General features: G+C 37.2%; 1 protein-coding gene across 5 annotated transcripts in view; it reads right to left on the minus strand.

Moving 5' to 3' along the window:
* MYH10 (myosin heavy chain 10) overlaps positions 1–25,293 on the minus strand; it is a 165,157-nt gene that overhangs the window by 87,617 nt on the left and 52,247 nt on the right. For all 5 annotated transcript variants that reach the window (XM_056115237.1, XM_056115235.1, XM_056115236.1 and 2 more), the window contains 7 exons: positions 21,614–21,706; positions 11,679–11,742; positions 10,711–10,809; positions 7,833–7,976; positions 7,519–7,614; positions 1,962–2,080; positions 1,136–1,288 (listed from right to left, as the gene is read on the minus strand). In XM_056115237.1, coding sequence (XP_055971212.1) covers positions 1,136–1,288; positions 1,962–2,080; positions 7,519–7,614; positions 7,833–7,976; positions 10,711–10,809; positions 11,679–11,742; positions 21,614–21,706 — 768 coding nt within the window. The remainder of the gene's footprint in view (positions 1–1,135; positions 1,289–1,961; positions 2,081–7,518; positions 7,615–7,832; positions 7,977–10,710; positions 10,810–11,678; positions 11,743–21,613; positions 21,707–25,293) is intronic.

Below are 25,293 nucleotides of genomic sequence, written 5' to 3' on the forward strand. Positions count from 1 at the left end.
ACGGGCTCAGGTGTCATTTCTACTGTGCTTTTTTGCACCATTGGGATATATTCCCAGAGTGTATTGAGAGGCCATATGGAAGCGCGATTCTAGTTTTTTAAGAAATGTCCATATTGTTTTCCAAAAAGGCTAGACCAGTTGGCATTCAGTGGGGTTATTATTTTAAAAAAATTTTTTATTAGTACCATGAGGTACAGGTACAGACTTACAAATTTTTGGGCTTGGGTTTCAGTTATACAATGATCAAGTACCCATCCCTTCATAAGTCAATACTTGCTAAAATAGCATCTGATTTAGAAAAGAAAAGTACTTATTTTAGTTGTTATTTCTCACTATAGGGAAACTTTGGTATATCTACGCAATGGAATACTACGCAGCTGTTAGAAAAGATGAAGTCTGTCCAAGAAAGATAAGTATTTAAATTTTTATGAGACCAAAATTTCATCAACTTTCTTGAATAGTAAACATAGTAGAAATATAACTAAAGAACTTTGATGGTGACTGAGTGGGAAAATCTTGTATATCAACAATAAAATGTATTAAATCCATCAAGTAAACCCTGTGATTATATCTCCAGAACATAAATCATAATTTCCCCACATTTTCCATTATCATACTGCTACTCCTGACTCACCAACTGAGGATCATCTAGCTTATTGCAACGCTCAATGGAATTCTCAATGATTCCGCTTGGGATCTGGGAAGCCTAAAACATAGCTTTTGCCCCATATCACAGCTGTCTTAATTCTTTTCTTCTATATTTTGTCATATTGGATTTCTGGTAGTTACTAAAATTGTCAATTTTTCTCCCACATAGGAACATTAGGTTTACTATTCCCAACTTACTAGGAAAATTTACTCAGGTGGAAGTTACTCATTCATCAAGTGCACTTAACCATCACTGCTGCAGAGATGACTTCTGTCTCCCAACTAATTCCATGGTTGGCAGTACCATGTCTATTACAGAAGACTTTTCACTTCATTGCCCAAAAATCTGAGAACTTAGTGGTTGTCATCTGGCAGGGACTGTATTACCTTATTTATCGTTATACTCCACCTGCCTGAAACTATACCTGGTACATAATGAGTCTTAATATTAAAAGATTAAACAGAAAAAGAGTGGAGGGAAGCATACCTCAAAAATTTCAAATCCAGCAATATCCAGGATTCCAATGAAAGATGCTCCCTGACGTTTGGTCCTGTCCAGAGCTTTATTGATTCGGTGAACAAGCCAGCGAAAGAGACGCTCATATGTGGCTTTTGCTAGTGCTTCTACTGCAAAGTCTGCCTATATATAAAAGTAAATACAACCTTATTGCGAATACAATCTTAAAGCATCAACAGTTTTATGGACTTATAAAAGTCCATAAGCATTAGCCTTGTAGTATTCGAAATACTCAAAAGAGCATTTACTGCTCAGAAAGAATTAGAACAATTTAATACTGGAAAGGGGCTATAGACATAATTTAAGGGGTGAGACCCCAAGTTCAATTCCCAGCAACATATGGTATTCAGCAACACTCTCTGATGAACACTCAACACTGGCTGAGCACCAGCAATATTGCTCATTTAGGTCAATTCATAGGAGTGGCCATGTGACCCTAAGAACTGCTGGGGAGCATACCCTGGCCCAAAGCTGGAAATCATAAAGTGGATAAATCAAGTATGGCGTTCTGGTTACTGGGACCTGGGAACAGTGTACCCCATCACTGACTGGGATCCTTTTTTGTCTTCGTGGGTGATCTTACCTACCTGGGGAAATGGAAGGTGATGTTTCAAATTGACTTTTCAAAAAAAAATCACCTTTAAAATTTTTCTGAAAAATCATACTAGATAAAATTCAATTAGCAACCAGAAACATAAGAGAGCTTTTATTGATTCAATTTGCTACATGCAGATCAGAATGTCTAACACCATGACTTATTATTTAAACAAATGTGTAGTAACAATAATAAACTTACTTGTTCTTTGGTCTGTGCTTTCTGGACGTAGTCTCGACCAACCTTTATCCGAGGAGTAAGTATAGCCCGAGTAAACTCCATCACATTCATTCCAAGAAGATGGCAGAGCTTCTGTGCAACTAAAATGTAAAAGATTGTTAGACTTTTACTGATGATCTTGCAACAATGTTTTATGCACATCTGAAAAACCCTAGTAATCATTAAATTATAAAAGAAACCAAAAGTCTTAAAAATAATGAATTCTAGTTTGATGAAAAATTCTCTCATTTTTTTGTTCATAATACCCATTTTTAGGTTACAATAAATGTTTGTAACCATTGTAATTATTTACTTATTCTCAGTTTAGTGAAATTACCCATGAAACAATCAACAAAATGAAAAGAATCGCTACTAAGTAATTTAAATCATCATAGTAGTGACATAGGGTACATTCAGCTAATGATCCTAATATTTTACTAGAAAATAAATTTAAAGGGTTTTTAAAAGTAATTATTTGATTATATTGATAAATGCTAATTTTATTACTGCTCTCACCAGTCTGAGGCTATCTACCTGACTAGAAATTCACTGCATAAATTCAATATCCAACAAGTATATGGAACTATTATAATATTTACTAAGTGTTAAAATAAGTGATATATGGGCAAGCACATTTTGAATTATATTACAAATACTCAAATTCTTCTTGGGGGGGGAGGAAATAGCGTACACCCAGCTGTAGTTGGGGGTAATTTCTGGCTCTGTTCATTGTCCTTTGATGTGGGCTTTCTGGGCACAGTTTCAACTCACTTTTATTCAAGGATTAGGTACGGCCTGAGTAGTTCATCACATTCATCCAAGAAGGTGACAGGGTTTCTGCGCAACTAAGGAGTAAAAAGATCATTTCTGCTGGCACTAGGGGAACCATATTTGGTGCTGGGGATTGAACCCGAGCCAGCTACATGCAAGCCGTCCACTGTACTGTCTTTCTGGCCACACCTGACCCCCGAAGTTCCTATCTCAAAGCCTTGATCCTTTTGCCCACAGCTAGCCCAAGCACTGGTCATCTACCAGTGCCTGTGCAAGCAGGCAAGCTGTGTTCAGAGAATGCTTCCTTTGGTTTTGTGACTTATATGAAGAACTCTGCACGGGAGCCACATTTACATCCTACAGCTGCCACCATGTAATTTCATCAGCTTAGTTTCAGACTCACAACTAATTCCAGAAGACATGCAAGCCAAGCAGCTAAAACCCACAGGTACACTAGTCTTCCAGTTGAAAACTCTGGGTAGTTCTTGGGAGATAGGTGGACGGAGTTCCTTCCGCCAAAGCCCCAGCAGCCACAACCACACCCTACAGGTGCTACCATGCCAATGGTCCAACTTCACTGCTCTGTGCTAATCTCTGCAGAGATGCCTAACTGACAAAAATTGCAGGTACACTGGTTTTCTGGCTGAGAACTCTAGTTCTACCAAGTAATGGCTCCAGGTTGAAATATAAACAATCTTCACATACTTTCCTCTAAGAAAAAAATTTTGGGACCATTTTTAGTGGAATATTTGTAACAAGCAATACAAAATAAATTATTTAGGATCAGCCTTTGGAACAGGCTTGGGTGGTGGTGGTGGTGATAAAACTCAAAATAATGGTGGTGGTAAGGTGTGATGGTGGTGGGTTTGGTGTTAGGATACTGAATGTAATAAATTACTGTGAACAACCTTGTTTAAAAACACCAAACCAAACCATGGTACATCTACACAATGGAATACTAGGTAGCTGTTAGGAAAAAATGAAGTTATGAAGTTGACTTATAAATGAGTGGACACGGAGAGTACCATGCTGAGCGAAATTAGTCAGAGGGAGAGGGACAGAAATAGACTGACTGTACACATTTGTGGGATATAAAAAAATAGCATGAGACTAATTCCCAATGACAGTAGAAATACAGGCCACGGTTGGATGCTTGCCACAAGTGCTGGTGGAGGAAGGCATTTAGAATAAAGAAGGGACCACTATGACAAAGACAGTGGAAAAGATCACCCTGGATAAGAACTATATGCTGAAAATAGGTAAAGGAAAGACCATATAACTTCTCAGTATTTGTATTGCAAACCACAATGCCCCAAATGAGTGAGACAAAGAAAGAAGGAAAGTGCCTGCCATAGAAACGGGCAGGGGTGGGGTGACAGGACAGAAACTGGGCACATGGGTTTTGGGATACATACACTGGCAGAGAGAGGGAAAGGTATTGGGACACTGTATGACTGAAACCCATCCAAGAATAACTTTGTAACTGTGTATCTCATGGTGGTTCGGATTTTTAAAAAGGCAATTATTCATCCTTTCCTTCAAAATAAATAAATAAAACACCTATATCTATCATCCTGACCTAGAAAATGCCCCAGATTAAAGGACACTAAGGAATCATCAAAATTCAGTGTCGCATGTGAAGTCTGGACCAAAAAGAGATGTTAATGGGAGAGTGGCAATACCTGAACAATACTGCCACATGGACAATATAATAGTATTTACCTTAGCTTCTTGCTTTTGTTCTGGTTATACGAAATATTAACAAAAGAGGGCAGTATACATGCAGATATTTGTAAACTAATACTTGCGATTACTAAGTCTAAAAGCTAAAATAAAAAATTTAAAGACATGCTTCTCAGAAGATATTGGGAGTTCACTTTTTAGAAGCTGCCTATCATATTCTAAAAGCCTCACTTCTTATTTATTTATTATTTCTAATTACCATGAGATAGAGTTACAGACTTACAAACTTTTGTGATTGCATTTCAATCATACAATGATCAAATACCCATCCCTCCACCAGTGCCCATTCTCCACCATCAATGTTCTCAGTATCCCTCCTGCCATTCCTCTATCCACCATACAGGTAGTAAGTGGCCATCATGTTTGGTATATAATCTACTTTCAGTACGCATCTCCCATCCCAAGCGAGCCTCCAACTATCATTTACTTAGTGGTTCCTTCTCTATCCCAGCTACCTTTTCCCCCAGCATGTAAAGCCTTACTTCTCATGAGTTCCCCCATTTTATAATTTTTATCAACTTTCTACTTCAAAGTTTTATCATCTTTTTGATATTGACATTTGAAAAAATCCATTTTAAAAGATAGTATTCATCAAAAAGTCTCTGAAAGCAATTATTAAAGTTTTCTAAAAGAGGAATAGGAACTCTTTTAGCATAATTGGAAAAAAGGAATCATTCCTCCTGCTGAATTTCTGGTTGAACCCCATAGCCATGTTCTTCTGACTGCTGATCAGTACTTGTATATTGGCTACAAGATTTAGTAATCCTTTTTATATTTTGTAGTGGGGGTTAATGGCCACGGGGCTCTATGTGGTGCTGTGCTCAGGTGGCCAACTGACAGTTCAAGGTAAGGATACAAGGATGGGCCTTACGGTGCCAAGGATTTCATAGGCCCCACTCCTGACAGTGCTGTGCTGGGGGTCCTCAGGTTATATATATCTGGCAGGCTCATGGGCCTCCAGGGCTATAGCCAGTGATGTGTGGACTCAATGTGGTACTGAGAATGCAACCTGAGTATTATCTTCCCAGGCTCCCCCGCTCCACTATCTTTTTTTGCTCTTTTGAAGTGCAAAAAATAGCCCCAATCTCCCAATTCTCATTTGATCTGTAGTTTATTTCCAGATTTTATCAAATTTCAAACAGCCTACTCTTAATAACTAAGTCTAAATCTAAAATACAGTAGCTAAAATATGCTTCTCCCCCATTCGTTTATGAGACAAATGTAATTAGATGTCATTTTCTCTTTAAAATTTGTGCTGCTTCTGGTACTGCTGATTTGTTATGTTTGTCTCATTTACTATTTGTGCAGGAAGTGGATGAGGACAGAACCAGGAATAGGGTTGGAGAAATATTGGCATCTTGGTACTGGGTGTGGTATAGTAACATTTTATGACTAAAGCATAAGCATTAACACCACTGTAATGAATGGAAGGACTGGTAGATTAATAAAGACAATTTGTTGCAAACTATTGTATCAGGGCAGCTTCTATGTTTCAAAATGTCATTTTGGCATTATGTGAAATGCCATCAGGGCTTAGCCTATATGCTACACTATATCTTACTCTAACTACTACATGACTCAGCAACTATACTCCTTGAAACAATCATATCTATGTTCACTGCAGCTCTATTACCAGAGTCAAGATCTAGAAATGGCTCATATCCAACAATAGATCAACAATAGATTTTATATTTAAAAAGAATACACACACACACACACACACAGTTGTTACTCACAATGGAGACATTACTAGGCCTGCTAGAGCAAATCGATGAACAACGGGAGGACAGTGCTACAGTGCTACATATATACACATATACATATATTTATATGTATTTATATATTTTGTATTTATGTATTATATGAATAAATTTATGTATTTATATATGTATGTGTATATATAGATGTATATGTATATATAGATACAGAATCACAGTGAATACTCAGCAGATATAAGATGAAATATTGCATTTTGCTACAGCATGGATACAATTAGAGGTCATCATGTTAAGCAAAGGAAGTCTAAAGGAGAAAGAACCAGATGATTTCACCCCCATTCAGTATGCAAAAAAAACAAATCCTTAGAATCTGATAACAGATCTGATGTTAACAAGAGGAAATTGGGGGAAGAGGCCAGTATCAAATGGCAAAAGACGGAGTGGATGAGAACCAGGAATAGGGTTGGAGAAATATTGGCATCTTGGTACTGGGTGTGGTATAGTAATATTTTATGACTAAAGCATAAGCATTGACGCCACTTTAAACCATGGTACCTAAACAATATAAAATAAAGTAGAATTGTAGTTGTCAGGGACTACAGGTAGAGAAACATGGGGAGTTGTTCAATAGATAATTTGTGATACAGACTTCTGAAGATTGGTGGCTGTCACAGGGCCAGCATATATATACATGTTAATATAAATATAGTTACTTAAGTATAACTTCAAAGAGCAATTATTACATTATGTGGATTTTTTTTAACCACAAAAGCTTGTTAAGTATTATAACCAGAAAAGTTCTAATATTTAGGAAGTAATATAATCAATACTAACAAAGAATCCACATGCAGGGCTGATGAGGCAGCTCAAACTCAACTCAGAGCATGTGCTTAGCATGCTCAGAGCTAAGTCAGACCGAGTTCCATGGCACAGTCCTAGTGGCCCCAGCACTCAGCACTACAAGGAGTGGCTCTATGATACCCATGTTAGGCCAAGACGAGCACAACCCCAGGAACAGGCCTGGAAAATCTCAGGCTCATACCATCAGGCCAAGCAACTCCCAAATCTCTGAATAATGTTGGGCATGGCCCCTACTAAAAAGATTGTCCCCTCCCACCTAGGTAAAATCTCTACTTTTCTTCATATACTTATCTGCAGATTAAATTGCCTCTATAGGGATGTGGAGCTGCTTCTCCACTCTTGTGTGTTTAAAAACAGTTTGGGAGAGCCTTTATGCTTGCACCATATGTTCTTGGAGAAAAATCCAACAACCTAAGTGAAAACATAATCTGTATTTGTCAGCTTACCTGTATTTTCCGGCATGGAAGCTTGATCAGTATTTCGCTCCTTTTTGAAAGAAATATTTCCAAATTGTAGCACTGAGGACACCACTTTAAGCATTGCTTTACATTGACAGAAAGAAAAAAAGATTACATCAAAATGTAGTTGAGCCATACCCTAATTTATTTTATGCTAAAATTTCACTATACAAAACTATTCAGGATTTCATAACATCACAGGCAGTGCTCATTAATTCCTACACCATTTTAAAATATAGCTCATTTATACTCTTTATAACTTATGAAAGTGAGTATAAGAATTGTAGAGAAAAGACACATACACAGAATCTCTTCATGAGAAAAGCCCATGATATGCATGGCTTCCATTGTTTCTTGAAAGTTATCTTTGTCTTGCTGTCCCGGAATAGGAATATAGCCATTGGAGAGAAATCTGTAGTTACTAAATCCTTCAAGGAGCAAATCAGCTAAAAGAAATATATAATGGAATACAATTTAATAAATACTCATCAACAGACTAAGCACACCCATATTCAAAATGAAATTATATGGCGCACACAATGGTGTTCTTAATGGAATGGAAGCATATATGTATCTATATATATTTCTGTTAAGTATGATCCCCTCCAGCCCTCCAAGAGGGCCAATAAAGTAAAAATTGTAAATGGGAGGCCAGGGCATGAGACTGGGGGCCATGGGAAGAAAAAGGTTGAGAAACACTGCATTACACCATGAATTTTTTCCTTATATGGTTATATTAAGCATACAAACAAACTGTTACCCACTATCTGTAATTATAAAGAAAAATAATGATGTAAAAGTATTAAAATTCCAACAGGAGTTTTTGGAGCAATGCATTGTATTCTATTTTAAATTAAAATGATATAAATCTTTCAGACGAATTTGTTTTCAGATTTTAATATTTCAGTTGTCTTTATTTTTAAAATTTAATTATATTTTGTTTTTATAAAATTGTTCGCAATAACTTATTAGATTTAATATTTGAACACCAATCCCACCATCATTTGCACATTCCCAGCACCATATTTCGAATGCCCCCCCATATCCCAAACTGTGCCCCCCAAGGCAGAACCGAAATAATTTTGTACTGCTTGTTATGAATAATCTGCTAAAAATGGTGCAATAAAGTTTCCTTAGAGTAATATGGGTGAAGATTGTTGTATTTCATCCTGAAGTCATTAAGTCCTTGTATAAGAGATTTCTAACATGTTTAGTTATCTCTATCAAATTTTGTGTGCTACTCCTGGTACATCAGTGGTGTAGAGTATGAGAGGTCACATAGCTGTTAATGTGGCCGTGTGTGCTCCAGGAATTCTGAAATTTAGAAATAAATTATACAGCAGATTCACTCTTGGGTGAGGCCACTGGTGAGATTACATGGCGCCAGGGGCAGTTTGTGGACATTACTGCCAAGCTACTGGTAACTAGTAAGATGAGAGGAGGAGGCCCAATCCCTGCTCTGAGCAAGCTTGGAGATTTCAGTCACAGGTCCCACATACCTGGCTTTTTTTACAGATTCACTTGTGGGTGAGGGTCATCGGAGCCCATGGAGACTGGCTATGAGCTCGGTGGCAACTGAGTTCTGGAGATTTTTGGCTATTGGGGCTCTGTTGGGGCAAAGAGGGACACTCACCCGCCTCTGAGTTGCCCCGTTTGAGACACTATTTCAGTCATCTTTAGAAGGAAAGTTTTGGGATTTGTTTTTGTTTTGCGGTGACAGCTAGTGGTGCTCAGGGTTTGATTAGTCCTCGCTCTGAGCTCAGTAATCACTCCAGGTGGGGCTGATTTGCATGGATCAAACCTGGGTTGGCTGTGTGGAAGGTAAGTGTACGTGTACATGTAAGGTAAGGTAAGCCCACTGTATTGTCACACTGTATTATCCCTCCTTTCCCATCTTCTATATTATTTTAGCAAGTTGTTTTATAGTAAACATTGTGAGGTCAATGGAAAGACTATACGGATATAAAATAAAGACCTAGGAACAAGTATGTAATACGGTAGGGAATGCCCCAAAGTGGAAAATTTTAGGTTCCAAGACTCTTTTGATAAATGATCATTAAACACATCTCAGAACAATTCCTCCTATCCTTTACGTCTACATATTTAATATCTACTAGGAACTTCTCACTTTTTTGTCTCCTTCTTTTAACATTTTGATCATTTATTGTTTTGATCTATCTTTACAGGGTTACTGGTAATCTGAAGGCCTGAGGTTTTCTTCTTTTTCCCCATTACATATTGTATATCTTGAATTTCTAGTCTCTGATGGCAATTTTTTGCTTTTATGTTTTCTTTGCATGTCTTTCTGTAACTTCTGGGTTTAATGCTTTCACAGATATCTGTAGTTAATGACAGTCTAAATCTCTGATGAGAAAAGTATTACTGAGTATGTCTATTTTGATACCAAGGCAATATATAAAATACACAGTATCCGAATTTGCAACTCTGAACCATAAGACAGCTTTGAATCTCTTTTCCCACACGTTTCTTTCTGACATAGCTAAATTCAGACACGAAGTCTCCACTTTACCCTGCAAACTCCTAAGCTTCAAGACTAAAGTACAGCACATCATATGCTTCATAGAACCAGTCAAAGTATAACATATATACAAACATTGAGATAACTTTAAAGTACTTTAATTTCATGCAACTTAATTTATAAATGTTGAACAGAACTTGTATAATTTAAAGTTAAAAAAAAAGAAAAATACAAAAGAAATGTACTCTGACCCATATACCTACAATGTAATATACTTATCCCAAGGTACGAGAGTTCAAATTCATTTTGATTTTTGTGATTTAGTTCAGGGCTAGAGTGATAGCACAGCGGTAGGGCATTTGCCTTGTACAAGGTCAACACGGGTGCGATTCCTCCGCCTCTCCCGGAGAGCCTGGCAAGCTACCAAGAGTATCCCGCCCGCATGGCAAAGCCTGGCAAGCTACCTGTGATGTACTCGATATGCCAAACACAGTAACAAGTCTTGCAATGGTGATGTTACTGGGCCCGCTCGAGCAAATCAATGAACAACAGGAGGACAGTGGCAGTGACAGTGATTTAATTCAGTTTAATTTTTCTTGGGTGTTATGCACCCCAAAACTATTCTATTGTACAAAACTGTTTTTAATATTTTTAAGAGATTTTCAAATAAATGTAAAATAGAAAAAAATATTGTAACTTACATTTTAGGTGTTCTCCTGCTCCAGATAACAACTGATAAAAGATATGGAAAGTACGTTCATCTTTTGCTTGACGAACAGCACGAGATTTTTCCAGAAGGTCTGTGTAAAGACAGTTAAGGACTAAATTGAAAGGTTAGTTGGTCCACTTTCAGTGTTTACAGAAATGTAATTTGTAAAATACTGTCTTTCTCTTATATTTTGATATCAACCAATGTATAATAAGTTGATACCAAATGACTCTCAATTACTGAACTTTTGCAAGCAAAAACAGAAAACACATAAATTTATATTTCTTACTAACCTATAGTCTCTGGACTAATGACTGGCATGCTTCCCTAATTTCATTCTACTCATTCTTCCCCTAATTCAATTAAATAAATTTACTTGTATACAAGAAAGTGTAAGAAGCCACAAAAGTTAAAACAGAGTTGTTTAAGCAGGAAAAACTTGACTATACCAGATTATCACGATTTTACAAATTAGGAAACCAAGGAACAAAGAAATTTAAAAAAATCCAGCAACAAATAGTAAAAATAAACAGCTAATAAGTTAGAAATCAAAACTTGGTTGGACTCTAATACTAACTGGAAGTGCTTTAATTCTGTACTTTTTGCAAGACTTGTTTCAACAGGCACATCCAACTAGTAAGTAAATGGCAAAAAAAGGTTTAACACAACAATAATAGAGTGGTAAAATGTCCTCAAACTACAACTGCACTTCCATTTAGATGTACAGACAATCTTCACCTCGCCAGGGCTTTTCAGTTTCCCAAACACACAGACCAGTGAATCAAACAAACAGCAAAATCAGAATAACTGGTACTTAATATTCAAACTTGAAAGTATTCAAAAGTCAGAATTTCTCCAGGCTTAAGTTTTATTATCTGAAAACCTAGATTGGATTTGCAGAAGGTTGCCTTCAAGTCATAAAACATCAAGTCATTCTTTATTTAGGATTTAAAAGGATACATGTTTCAATGTTGGCTCCAACAATATAACCAGTTACATCAAAGTTGATCCGAATAAATTTGCCCTGAAAATAAATTATAAAGAACACTGAAAATAAGGATAAAGAGAATTTATGATAATATACATTATATGTCCCACAAACCACTGATAAACTATATTATATGTCACATGAACCACTGATAAACCAATTATAAAAATGCATCTTAAGTACTATTTAAAATAAAACGAAAGAAAAAAAACAATTTATTTTTCAATAAATCTGAGGTAATAGAATGGGTCTCTTTCCTGGGTTACTAATAAAAATAAAATCTGAATCATTTAGTCTTTTAAAAACTTGTCAAAATAATCAGAAATGAGAGATTTTAATAGTTTTAAAAAGCAGCATAAGGGACAGAGAGACAGTACAGGGATTGATGTACACACCTGCACATGACCAACTCGTTTGACCTCTGGAACCACGTGGTACTTCAAGCATTGTAAAGTGCATCCTAGAGACCCCGAAGCATAGTAGAAGCCTGGGTAATCCAAGGCACCACCGGGCCCTCTCAGCACTGTACCCTTGGGCTCTTGTATTGAACCACTTGCTTGGTTAGCTGAGAGTTACTGGAATGGGCCCCGAACCAACTGTTTTGAAACGACTCTCCCCACCTTCACCAGCCCATTACTCAATAAAAAAAGCAAAGCAAACCCTAAATTCCAAGGCACTGTATACAATCTTACAATAATATACTAAGAAGACTGAATAACTTAGGACTTCCTAGGAATATGGAAATCTATTCTAAGTCATAGTAGGGTAAGGCAACCTTTTGAACAGATCATAAATCATAAAAATCATGAACAGAATTACTTATTTAAAGTTAAAAGATTAAAGTTCATCTTAAGATAGCTGCTGCCATGTTGACTCACCCACCGGCCCTGCTCTTCAGGTTCACAATCTAAATCTCTGAGGAAGCTGAAATTCATGGACACACTGGTCCCTGTCCCAGGTGAAAACTCTACGGCACTCTCAAGGGGATGCGGGGCAGGGGTGGGTGGGAAACAAGCTGAATCCCACCCTGCTGGAGCACCAACAGGCACACCCACACCCCACTGCTACCACCAAGGCTTATGGCCTAACTCCATGGCTTCACTAAGAATCTCCGCAGACTCATCCCAGTACTCTATATTTTGAAGTTTCTGGTCTGCACGGCATCTCCAAACCCCACAATGCTGAAATTCCATCAGGAGCACACCAATGTAGAAGTCAACTAGACTCAACAAACAAAAAAGTAACACAGAAGGCTCAACTAGCAATGAATAGCATAGTAAATTCTCAGACAAAGGCTTAACTTTGAGGTAAGATATCACAATTTTCACAAATTTTTCTTTCACTTCAGTACTTCAGTATTTTTGATAATTCCTTTAGCCATTTGGTTGTAACAAGCAATCTAAAACAAATTATTGTGTGCTGCGAAGGAGGTGGGGGATGGTTAAGAAAATAGGACGAATGGTAGAGGGAAGGTCACTCAGGTGAAGGGAACTGGAACATCAAAAGCCCGTAGCAACTGTATTATGAACAACTTTGTAAGCCGGGGTGTGTAAAGAAAAAAAGTTCATCTTATAAACATTTTTTATAAACTTCCAATGGATAATACGTAACGGTCTTACTATATAAAGTTATCATACACTGACTATTCAAATTGAGTTTTTAAAAAGCATAAAAGAGGGAAACAAAACAAAAGCAAGTATGGTTATATCTTACTTAGAAATATAGATATTAAAGGCCAAATCACCAATTTTTAAAATTCTGTGACGGCGAAGAAGTTAAACATATTTTCAAAATAAATAGAAAAGAACTGGAGGGCATTCTTTGCAGAAATAAAAACCTGATTCTAAAATGTATAAGGGACTAGAAAAGAGTCAGAATAATTGGAAATATTTTTAAATAAGAGGATGACAGCAGGAAAATTCACACAATGATTAAAAAATTATAATTTTATTGATAGTACTAGCTAGATACAGGTTAAAAACAAAACAAAACAAAAAAAACAACATAGTCCAGAAATAAACTAGAAGGCACAGTAGATTCATTTTCAACAAAGGCAACAAGGTCATAGTAGGGTAAGGCAATCTTTTCAACTAATGGTGCTCAAAAAACAAACAAAATTTTATTAAATGTAAAGGTTAAAGCTATAAAACTTCTAGAAGAACAAGGAAAAAAATCTTTATGATCTCATTAGATAAAGTTTTCTTAAAATGCAAATTTTTTAAATAAACAATAAAACGGGCTGGCAAGACAGTAAAGTAATAGTACAGTACTGTACTGTAGGTAATTTAGGTGAATTCCTAAAAAAAAGAAATTTAAAAGCTGAAATGGAACCCTGATCACTGAGTTAAAGTTCTTTGCAAATTTTAAAGATATATGTATATCTCAATGGGTCAGTAAGAAATGAGAGCAGACTGTCATTCAACTATTTCTACAAAGATAATGTTGCACTTTAAAACCACAAAGAATATACTGCCAACATCAAACGTCTCATTTTATTATTGCAGAAAGTTAAATAAATTCATCTTACTCTTTATTTTGTCTTCCTGGTCCACAGCCAGAGGTGCTCAGGGATTACCCTGGCTCTGTGCTCAGGGATCACTCCTGGCAGTCTTGAGGGACCTTTTGGGATGTCAGCAATTGAAACCAGATTGGACGTATGCAGGGCAAGTGACCTAATTGTTGTACTACTGCTCTGGTCCCTTCCCTACTTCTTACTAAATAAAATATTTCAATTAAAAATTGATAAGAAAAAACATTTATGAGGGACAAAGAGACATGAAAAGAGTAAGGTGCTAGCCTTGCATGCAGCTATGCCAGTTTGAATCTTGCACCACATGTGTACCTTATGCATTGTGAGGAGTCACTCCAGAGCAAAGAGCCAGAAATAACCCCTGAGCACTGCCGGGTATACACCCAACCCAAGGAAAAAAATGAGTACCAAGCCCTGAGGAACAGTGCAGGGCAATAGAACACCTGTCTTATAAGCATATGGTTCAAATATCTGATGTCCCATACACATGGTACTCAATCCTGGCAGCTCTGTTCCAACCCCTAGTATTACAAGTGATTTCCAGCTGTTTCTGGGTTTTACCTAGCAGTGCTCAGGGCTTACTCTGGGCATTGTGCTCAGAGATTACTCCTGGTAGGCTCAGGGGACCATGTCGGTAGCCAGGGATTGTACCCAGGTCAGTCATGTGCTAGGCAAACACCCTACCTACTGTACTATTGTTCTGGATCTATAGTATTCTATCTTACAAATTATATGAAGAGATTTCTGGTGAAAATGCCAAGCCATATTTGATTTCATAAAAAATTATAGCACTCAGAATATTCAACCAGAATTTTAACAATAAAACAATAAAACTATGACAAATATATTATGTATTAAGTATACAGTTTGATGTCATATATATTGTGTAGCATCCAAGAACACTGAGGCTATAGACTAGCTTTTTCGAGTACTGAACAAAAAAACTAGAATCCTCTCTCTTGTAAAAAATAAAGTTTAAAATTGCACTTAAGTTATAGCAGAGAAATTCGCACATTTTCATATTATCAAGAGAAAAACTATTTAGTTGAAAGAATTTTGTTTCTGGGTAGGGATATGATTGGGTGGGAGGACATAAGTCTCCTATGTGTGAAGTCATGGGCTTAAGTGCTAGCACCCAAAAATACAGCACTGTAGCACTGTCCACCCGTTGTTTATCAATTTGCTCGAGTGGGCACCAAGAACATCTCATAACAATATGTGAGACTTGTTGTTACTGTTCTTGGCATATTAAATACCTCACGGGTAGCTTGCCTGGCTTTGCTGTGCGGGCGAGATACTCCCTCGGTAGCTTGCTGGGCACTCTGAAAGGGGCTGAGGAATCGAACCCGGGTTGGCCTCATGCAAGGCAAACGCACTACCCGCTGTGCTATCACTCCAATCCCCCAAAAATATATATGTAAAATTTTGTTTCTTCTTTATTGACATTCATTTTCTGTGTAGAGTACCTGATATCTACTGTAATTAAACCTAGAATAATTGTGAGCACTATACTACCAAAATATTTCCTTTTTCTCTAATTTAGTTTAGGGTTGTTATTAGATCTGTAGTTTATTTCAAAACATTAGTGTAAAAAGAATGTGTTATGTTAGTTTACTCTGCTGAAAAATCTCCACTCTAGAGACAGCTATTTGACCTTAGTGGGTAAACCCATTCTAAAAATAATTGGTTAATATTTAATCAAATGACCAGATGGCTGTTCATTTTAATTTGTGTGTGTGTGTGGTCAACCAAGAAATGCTCAGGAGGCCTTGGAGCCAGTTACTCCTGGCATTGCGCCAGTCATATGGTTCAGTGATTTGTCATTCAAGTGCCAATTCTGATGGGGAGAATATGGAAACCTTAACAGACAAATCAATCAAGAGTAAGGAAATCGAGTAAGTTATTTTAAAAAAATCTCCCTATGACTGAAACCCAATCATGAACAGCTTTGTAATGCTCTATCTCACCCTCATCCAATTAAAAAAAAAACCAAAAAAACCCCCGAGATTTAAATTCTAAAAAAGCAAAAAAATCTCCCTCACAAGTCCAGGTCTGAATAGGTTCACTCACAAGACCTACCAAACCTTCATGAAAAAATGACCTATACTCAAACTAATCAAAGAAACAGAATTCTTTTTAAAGCGTCTATGAGGTCAACATTACTTTAATATGAAGAAGAGACAGAGGTTAGAACTAGAAATAAAATTATAGGGAAAGAGAGGTAGTAAAAAGGGTAAGATGCTTTTGCCTTTCATGTGGTTGGCCCTGCTTTGATTCCTCAGTACCACCTATGTCCCCTGAACATTGCCAAGAGAGATTCTTAAGCACAGAGTCAGGGGGTAAGCCTGAGTAGAGGTCGGGAATGGCCCACCCCACCACTGGTCCTCCAAAGAAAATCACAAACCGTATTCCTGATGAATATTTATGTAAAATCCTCTATTTGTAGATGGCATGATAAGATAAAGACTCTGTTGAAAAAACTCTTAGAAACAATAAATCAATATAGCATAGTAGCAGGCTACAAGACCAACATACAAAAATCTATTTTACCTCTATATGCAAATACTGACCAAGAAGAGAAATAAAAGAATGTCATTTAAAATAGTGTCCCCAAAAATCAAATCCCCCAGGATTACTTTAATAAAGGATTTTTAAGACATACACTGAAAACTATCTCCTGCTAAAAGAAATAGCAAGGATACCAGGAGCCAGGGAAATATTCTATGTTTATAAATTAGAAGAATTAACCTTGTTAAAATGACTGTAACCATGCAAATCATAATTCAGATTCAATGCAACCCCCACCAAAATTAAAACTTAACATTAAACTACCTGAATAACCAAGACAATTTGAGATACAAAAATAAGTTGTGGGTACAGCACTTCCTGAAGCTGTACTCTAAACTATAGCAATTGAAACTCTGTAGGACTATAGTAATGGCAGATTCTCAGACTAATGGGATAGATTTGAGAGCCAAGAGATAAACCTTCTTATTAATGGACATTTAGTCTATGCAAAGGAACAGGGTGTATGGAGTGGAGCAAGATCTCTCCAACAGACAGTGCTGGGAAAACTGAACAGCCATAAGCCAAAAAAATGAAATTGGATCCATATCTCATTCACTATACAAAAGTTAACTTGAAGTGAATTAAGACCAGAGCTATCCCTCCAGCCCAGAGTTATAAAACACACTGAGGAAAACATAGGTAGAACTCTTTAGAATTTGACTCCACTGGCAAAGAAAACAGAAACAAACAAAAAAATGAATAATAATACATCAAACAAAAGAAATTTGCATGACAAAAAACCTCAGAATAAAATATGACACCCTACTGATGGGTCAGAGATAGAATAGGAGGTAAGGCACTGCATGAGAGCAACCTCCAGTCTTCCGGTTCTATCCCCAGTACCTCATGCAATTTCCCAGCACTGCCAGGAGTGATTCAAGAGCATGAAGTAAGGAGCAAGTCATTAGCAGGGCCAGGTAGGGTCCAGAAACCCACCATCCAAAAATACACGCTAGTGAACGAAAGAAAATATATGCACATCAGATACCAGGAAAAGAGCTAATATACAAGAAATATAAAGCACCCACAAAGTTAAAAAATGTGGAAAGAAATTAAACAAATACTTCCCTGAAGAATACATACAAACGGCTAGTAGGCATATGAAAAAGTGTTTATCACTTGTTACCAGGGAAATGCAAATTTAAAAAACTATGATATCATCTCACATCAATGAGAATGGCAAATATCAAGTCTGGAAATAATCAGTGTTGTTATGGTGAAAAAGGAATCCTCCTTCACTGCTGGCAATGATTTCATCTGGTTCGACCTCTAGTGAAAATAGTATGGGTATTTCTTCTGAAAAGTAAAACTAGAGTTTCCGTATGTCCCAGTGATCCCACTTCTAGGCATCTACCCCCAAAACATTAATGTAAAAAGATGTATGCACACCTATGTTAACTGCAACACCAAATTAGATGCTCAGATTAAGGAAACAACCCAAATAGCCAATGACAGTTGAATGGATAAAGAAATTGTCTTTATCCAAGACAATTTGATATGTATGCGTATCAAATGCATACATATCAAATCTATGTATGCTATGCAGCTGCAAGAAAAGATCTTGCAGTTTGCTGCAAGCTGGAACTGAAGGGCGCCATATTAAGTGAAGTAAGTTAGAGGGAGGACAATATCAAATGAACCCACTCATAAGTGGTATAAAGAAAAGACAAAACAAGGTAGAAGCCAGAATGGAAAGAAGATCAACCCTTGGGACTGGCTTACAAAGTTAACTGAGATTACCAAACGCCTGCCGGTGGGTGGAAGAAAAAGACAAATTGTAAATCTCTTAAGGTCAGTGGCGATCTTGAGCATTTCGTTGGTGGTAAAGGGTTACAGTAGTTGTGTACATCAAAACTATAAATGTTAGGGCTATCGTAACCATGTCACCAAAACTACAGTGAAAATTTAAAATAAATTTTTTTCTTTAAGATTCAGATTTATTGAGATTCTATGGACCAGAGAAGAAAAGCAAAACAAAGCACAACTCAATGAAATGAACAATTAATCAAGAATGCTATTTCAAGCTAGATTACAATTCACATTTGAAAGAATAATTAAAAGCTTCATAGGTAAATAATGGCTCGGGAACTTCATAGCCTTGAAATTAGTATTTCAAAAAGCATCATAGGGGTATCTTAAAAGACAACATGGGTTTCACAAACATACATAATCTCAACAGAATGATGGCAATTAATTACTTCTTGTCAATAATCTCACTCAATAGAGTGAGAAACTCATAGAGTCCAGCAAGAGACACAACTGGCAGGATGGATCAGAAAACTAAATCCAACTTTCTGTTTCCTACAAGAGATACATTTGACGAGTCAGGAAAACACAGGTTCAGAGTCAAGGCTGGGAGACTGGCATGCAGGTGAACGATTCTCATCAAAGGCTAGGTAGCCAGGCAATACAGACTAAAATGCTAGTTGCAACAGGGACTGTCTTTCCTTCGTCCCTGTCCCTCCCCACCTCTCCCCCACTCTGTCCATCTGTCCCTCCCTCCCTTCCCTCCTCCCACTCCTCTTTTACTCTTCCTTCCCTTCCTCCCTCCTTCCCTTCACTCTCTTTAAAAAAATTATTTTTAATTAAAATAAAGTATCAGGAGACTTGAAAAATAGTACAGTAGGTAGGGTGCCTTTCATGTGGTTGACCTTGTTCTGATGTCCAGCATCCCATATGGTCCCCCGCACACCACCCAAAGTAATTCCTAAGCACAGAGCAGGAGTAACCCTGGTGTATCACCAGGTGTGTCCCAAATGCTAATGAATAAGTTAAATTAAATAATGCATCAATTCTGAGCAAATGGAATGAAAAAGGCAGTTGCAAAGTAGTACTGCTCAGGCTATCACTTAGGATAGTGATAATAGCTTCAGAAAAACTAATAAATTGATGATGGAAAGAAAATAAAGTTTCTTTCCAGTACAGTACAGTGGGTAGGGTGCTTGCCTTGCATGCTGCCAACCATTGTTTGATCCCTGGCATTCCAGATGCCCTGAGCACCACCAGGAGTAATTCTTGTGTGAGGAGCCAGAAGCAACTCCTGAACATTGCCGTGTGTGGCCAAAAATCAAAACAAACAAAAGAAAGCAAGAGAGAGAGAGAGAGAGAGAGAGAGAGAGAGGGGGGGGGGGGGTTGGGAAGGGAGTGAGGGAATGAAAAAGAAATAAAGGAAGAAATGGAGGGAGGGTAGGAGGGAGGGAGGGTAGGAGGGAGGGAGGGAGGGAGGGAGGGAGGGAGGAAGGGAGGAAGGAAGGAATGAAGGAAGGAAGGAAGGAAGGAAGGAAGGAAGGAAGGAAATCTTTCAAAGAATTAAGACTCAGCAGAATTTATGTATTTTTTTATTAGTTTTGGGACCACATCTGGCCCTGCTTAGGGTATATTCCTGACCCTGGTCAGGGATCATGCCTGCCAGTGCTCTGGAAACCATATGTGGTGCTGGGGATAGAGAACCTGGGGTTCAGTTGTATGCAAGGCAAGTGTATTTATTACCTGCTGTACTATCTCTCTGGGTCCCAAATGGAAAAAAAAATCTAAAGAAAAGGTCAAAAAGACAAGCACAGGGGGTAAGGCTCACATCTTGCTTTTGCTGATTTGATTCCCACATAGCCTTCCAAGCACTGGGTTAAGTCCTGAAGAGCCCTGAGCATTGCAGAGGATGTCCCGTCCAACCTCCATTCCCCCCCCCCCCCCCCTACTGCCCATCCCTGCAACCCAATCCTGGAAAACCCCAAGCACTGTTAGGTGGCCTGGAAATGCCTGGCATTACATCACAAGGCCTAAGCATCAGTGCATCCTCAGGTACTAGCATTGAACACCAGCCACATTAGCTGAGTACTGTCAGGAGAGTCCCCCACCAGAAAAAGAAAACTAGTTATTCTGAAGCACATTTTCCATAGATATAGCAAAGCAGAAAAAAAATTGCTACAGTGAATCCATTTATTTAATCATTCAATATGCCCACTTCTGTATTATTCAACAGTATCTCATTAACCTCCATACTTAGTTTTGTTTTGTTTTTCAGGCCACTTGGGCAGTATGCAGTGCTTAATCCTGGTTCTGTGCTCAGGGCTCACTCCTGGAAGGAGATGAGCAATCATATGCCGTGTCAGCTGTGTGAGAGTAGAGTGCCTTACTCACTGTATTGACTTTCCAAACCCTCCGCCCCTCTCGGAGAGCCCGGCAAGCTACCGAGAGTATTCGATATGCCAGACACAGTAACAATAAAGTCTCTAATGGAGACGTTACTGGGCCCGCTCGAGCAAATCGACGATCAACGGGAGGGCCTTACCTTAACCTCCATATAAGTATTATATAACCCAAAATAAAGATAAACAAGTTCAGGTTTTATATTTCTATATCCATATATTTCTATATCAAGAGTATATTATATATTTACACCTAGTATACCTAATAAGCAGATGATTCACACTACCTTCATAATTATTTTCTTTGTTTTGGAACCACGTCTTGGGGGCTACTTCTAACTCAGTGCTGGGGAGGGAGGGTCACCCCTAGTGGTGCTCAGAAGACTTTGTGGTCCTGGGGATCAAATCAAAGTGATAGATTTGTGCTACTCTAGTCCTTTAAGTCATCTACACATCCCAATTAATTTTTTTAAAATGTGGCTACTAGAGCTCTTTAGATTACATTATAACTTGCATTGTATTTCTACTGGAAGGTTCTACTCTCTACTAGGTCTATTAGCTCTCTTCAAAATTCCAGAAAGAAAAGAATTTTATTTGCTTATTTACAGTTATCATCTATCAAGAAATCTTATGAATTGAAAGTTTCTGGTGCTTTTAAACTTACAAAACGAGATGAGTTATCATTTTTCACAGTCTTCGCATTTCCAAATGATTCCAGAATTGGATTTGCTTGCAAAAGTTGCCGTTCAAGTTCCCCCTAAAAGAGACACACATACACACATACACAGACACACACACACACAAATAAAAACAGATATTTGTTAATCTAATGTCTTTATTCCAGCCCTAGGAAAAACAAAACAAAAATCAAAACTATTCTTCAGTTCTGTTTGTTTGCCATCAACCTTTGTTGGTTTCTTAATCTTAGTCACAAAATGCTCTGCTAAAGGAAAACATCAGGATTCATGAAAGGATCACAAGGAGAAAGAAAATACCACACTTATTAGAGAAGGTAAATTTAAGGGAAGGGCACAGAAATTTGAGAATTTTGAAATAAAACAAACATATTTTCATGAAATTCAAGTTAGCGTGATACTTCAGTTAGGATATATTACTACTTATACTTTTTTCTTTTATTCTGTTTTTGCATGCAAATAATTCTAAAAGTTACCATGGAACTGATAAAAGACTTTTTTTTACATATCATTTTTACTTTCAGAGATATCAAAAATGGTGATGCTACTGACTTCTTGCTCAAAATTAAAAGGCTAAGTATAGAGTATTAGATGTATGCTTTAACTTAGTATTTTTATATAGGCAAATTAGCTATAAAATACATCTTATCAACAAATTATTTAGGAATATTAATATATGCTTTAATTATGAGATATACAGAGAAAGCTATATGAGAAAGTATAATGCCATTTCTGGCCATGTAAAATACTAGAAAGTGAACATCATATTCCTGTAATGTAATTTTAGTATTATACTGATCACTTAAATAAAACTGCTTTTTCTAAATACAAATCTTAACCCTATATTTTAAAATACCCATGATGTTCTGACCCAAAGAATGAAAAAACACTAAGAAAACTTGTAAGACTTTTAAATTAATGGCCAATTGCTACATATTAATATCAGGTAAAAAAAATAAAACAGGAACAAGGGACTGAAAGGTGGTGAAGTGTTAGGAATGAAACTCTATCAGTTAAGAACCACTGAGCCTAAAATTTCTTTTTCAAAAAACTGCCTGTCATAGAAACAGGCTGGTGGGTGGGAGGGAAACTGAAGATATTAGTGGAGGGAAATGGGACACTGGTGAAGGGATTGGTTTTGGACCATTGTCTGCCTGAAACCCAATCATGAATAACTTCGTAATTAAGGTATAAATAAAGAATATTACTTATTACTTATCATTCTGTGATAGAACAGAATGCCTTTTCTTTGATATCAGCAGTTTCTTCTATCAGCGTACCTATTGACTAACACCTTATAAAGCTGTTGGTTGGTGTGCTAGCATTGTAGCAATTATTTGGAATTATTTGGAATCAGAGAATAAACAACTCTGTTTTTACCTAACTCATTCTTTGTGATTAGAAGGTAGAAACTGTCAGAAATATAATGACTTTTTAATACGTGAAGCATTGGAGCATTACCTTTACACTATAAAACTATTAAAGGACTGGAATATTGATTTCTTAAAATTTATCCTATCAAGTCATAATAAAATTACTTTAGCCAAGAATCCCTTTAAGATGTGAAAAATGTAAGGGAGGTAAACACTTTACCACTAAACTGCATAACCAGCTCTCAAAACTATAGACTTTCAATGGTGAATTTTTTAGTCAATGAATTAATCTCAGTAAAGCTGTTTTTAAAAAGAGGAATACAAATAGAGACGTGTAAAATCAGAAGCCTACTTTCCCTTAATTTTTATAACTGACAGTACTCTCTAGTGATATAATGCTGTAGCACTGTCCTCCTGTTGTTTATCGATTTGCTTGAGTGGGCACCAGTAATGTCTCCATTGTGAGATGTTGTTACTGTTTTTGGCATATCAAATATGCCACGGGGAGTTTGCCAGGCTCTTTCATGGATATAATGCTAGAAACTAAAAATGATTCCTGAAAACCAGAGTAAATTTTGCCCATAAAGTTCAATACAAATTTACAAAACATGAAGTCAAATCAAAACTGTCACTATTTTCTGTATTTCTCAAAATGAGGTAGGGAAGTAATGAATAAGGGCACTGTGGGAGTGGAAAGGGAGTGCTAATTTCCTAGTACGACTATCAGGATGTGACCATTCCCATTACTAAGAAATATTCCTCACCTGAAATAGGAAAGGAAAATTGAAAATTTTTCATTTTTGTGATCTTTTCGTGTTTCTGAAAACATAGCTACTACTTAACTTAAGCTTGGTAAAAGCACCATCAGTCTTTGCAGAATAAACACATGCAGTAAAACATGCAAATCAACAAATGTGACCAAAAGTAAAATCTCAGGAGAGGCATGCTACTCACAAACACTTTAAACGGTAGTTTAAAGACATCAAAGAGTGAATGATGCACAGAGGACTTGGGAAACTGAGATCTGTAAATTAATCAAGAAAAGTACAGAGGGGCTGGAGTAATAATACAGGGGGTAGGGTGCATGCCTTCACGAAGCCAATCAAGGTCCCATTCCTGGTACCTCACATGGTCCCCCAAGCCCACAAGGAGTGATCCCTGATCACAGAGGCAGGAGTAAGACCTGAGCATGGCCAGGTCATTTCCCCCACAAAGTAGAGATCAAAACATCATTCAGTACGTGCTTTTAAAGAACAAAGAGAAACTGGTTTCTGATATAGATTATTTTATTAAATCCTTTATTTTCAGAGGGTGCTTGTCAGCTGCCACTGGTAGTGCTTGAGGAGTCAGAAAGTGCTGGGGAACAAATCTGATGCTTCTACATGCAAAGCACACACTCCAGTCTTCTGGTCCATATCTTTGACCCCTAGATACTTTAACTGCAAAGAAATGTTTAAATAGTCTAAAGGATAAAGAGGGTTAATTTATTAACACTCCCAAATTGTATCACTGGTGTGCTATGTAGTTAAAAGGAGTCAAGGCCATCATAGACCTTCATAGGAATAACAGTCAGTTTTGGTGTCTGAGAGTTTCTTACGAACTTCAGTGAAGGCATCTTAACTTTATCTTAAGATATCTTCATCTTATTGAAGATGTCTTTGCTTCAGTGACAATTCCTTTAGATGCTTGAATTGGGAGCCATGTGTGACAGTGCTTAGGGGCTAATCCCGGCAATGCTCAGGGGACCATGGGTAACAGGGATTGACTGATCTTGGGAACCAAGCACATACCAGACTTTTCCACTATCTCCCTGGCCTTTCTTTAGATACTTTATGACTAGTTATATTAATGGCTCATTTATAAAAGTTTACTGTTTCTTGGTTTACTAGTTTATATTATTATGCTTGTGAGAAACAGTCAAAATTGTCTTAATACTAGGAAAAGAATTAAGTCTAAGTGCAGATGTCTCATTCTGTCTCAAGCACCTGGCTCAGCCATGCCCACCCTCTTTCCCATGTGCAGAAAATACTCGTTTGTGGATTCTCCATTGCCTCTGTGAAGCTAAAAAGAGGACAAGACAATGATCAGGGGGAATAATACTCCCCCTTCCATACACAGTTTGTCCTGTATAAAGGAAATGACAACTTCATATTTTAGATAAATAAGACCTTTAGATTAAAACACATATAGGCCATAAAATTATAATTAGAAATTGATTAGCATAAAAGATAAAACTTTTAAAGATGAAAATCCAAATTCAACATTTAATATATGGC

Source organism: Sorex fumeus, unplaced genomic scaffold (assembly GCF_029834395.1).
Source record: "Sorex fumeus unplaced genomic scaffold, SorFum_2.1 ptg000028l, whole genome shotgun sequence".
NCBI classification, from domain to species: domain Eukaryota; kingdom Metazoa; phylum Chordata; class Mammalia; order Eulipotyphla; family Soricidae; genus Sorex; species Sorex fumeus.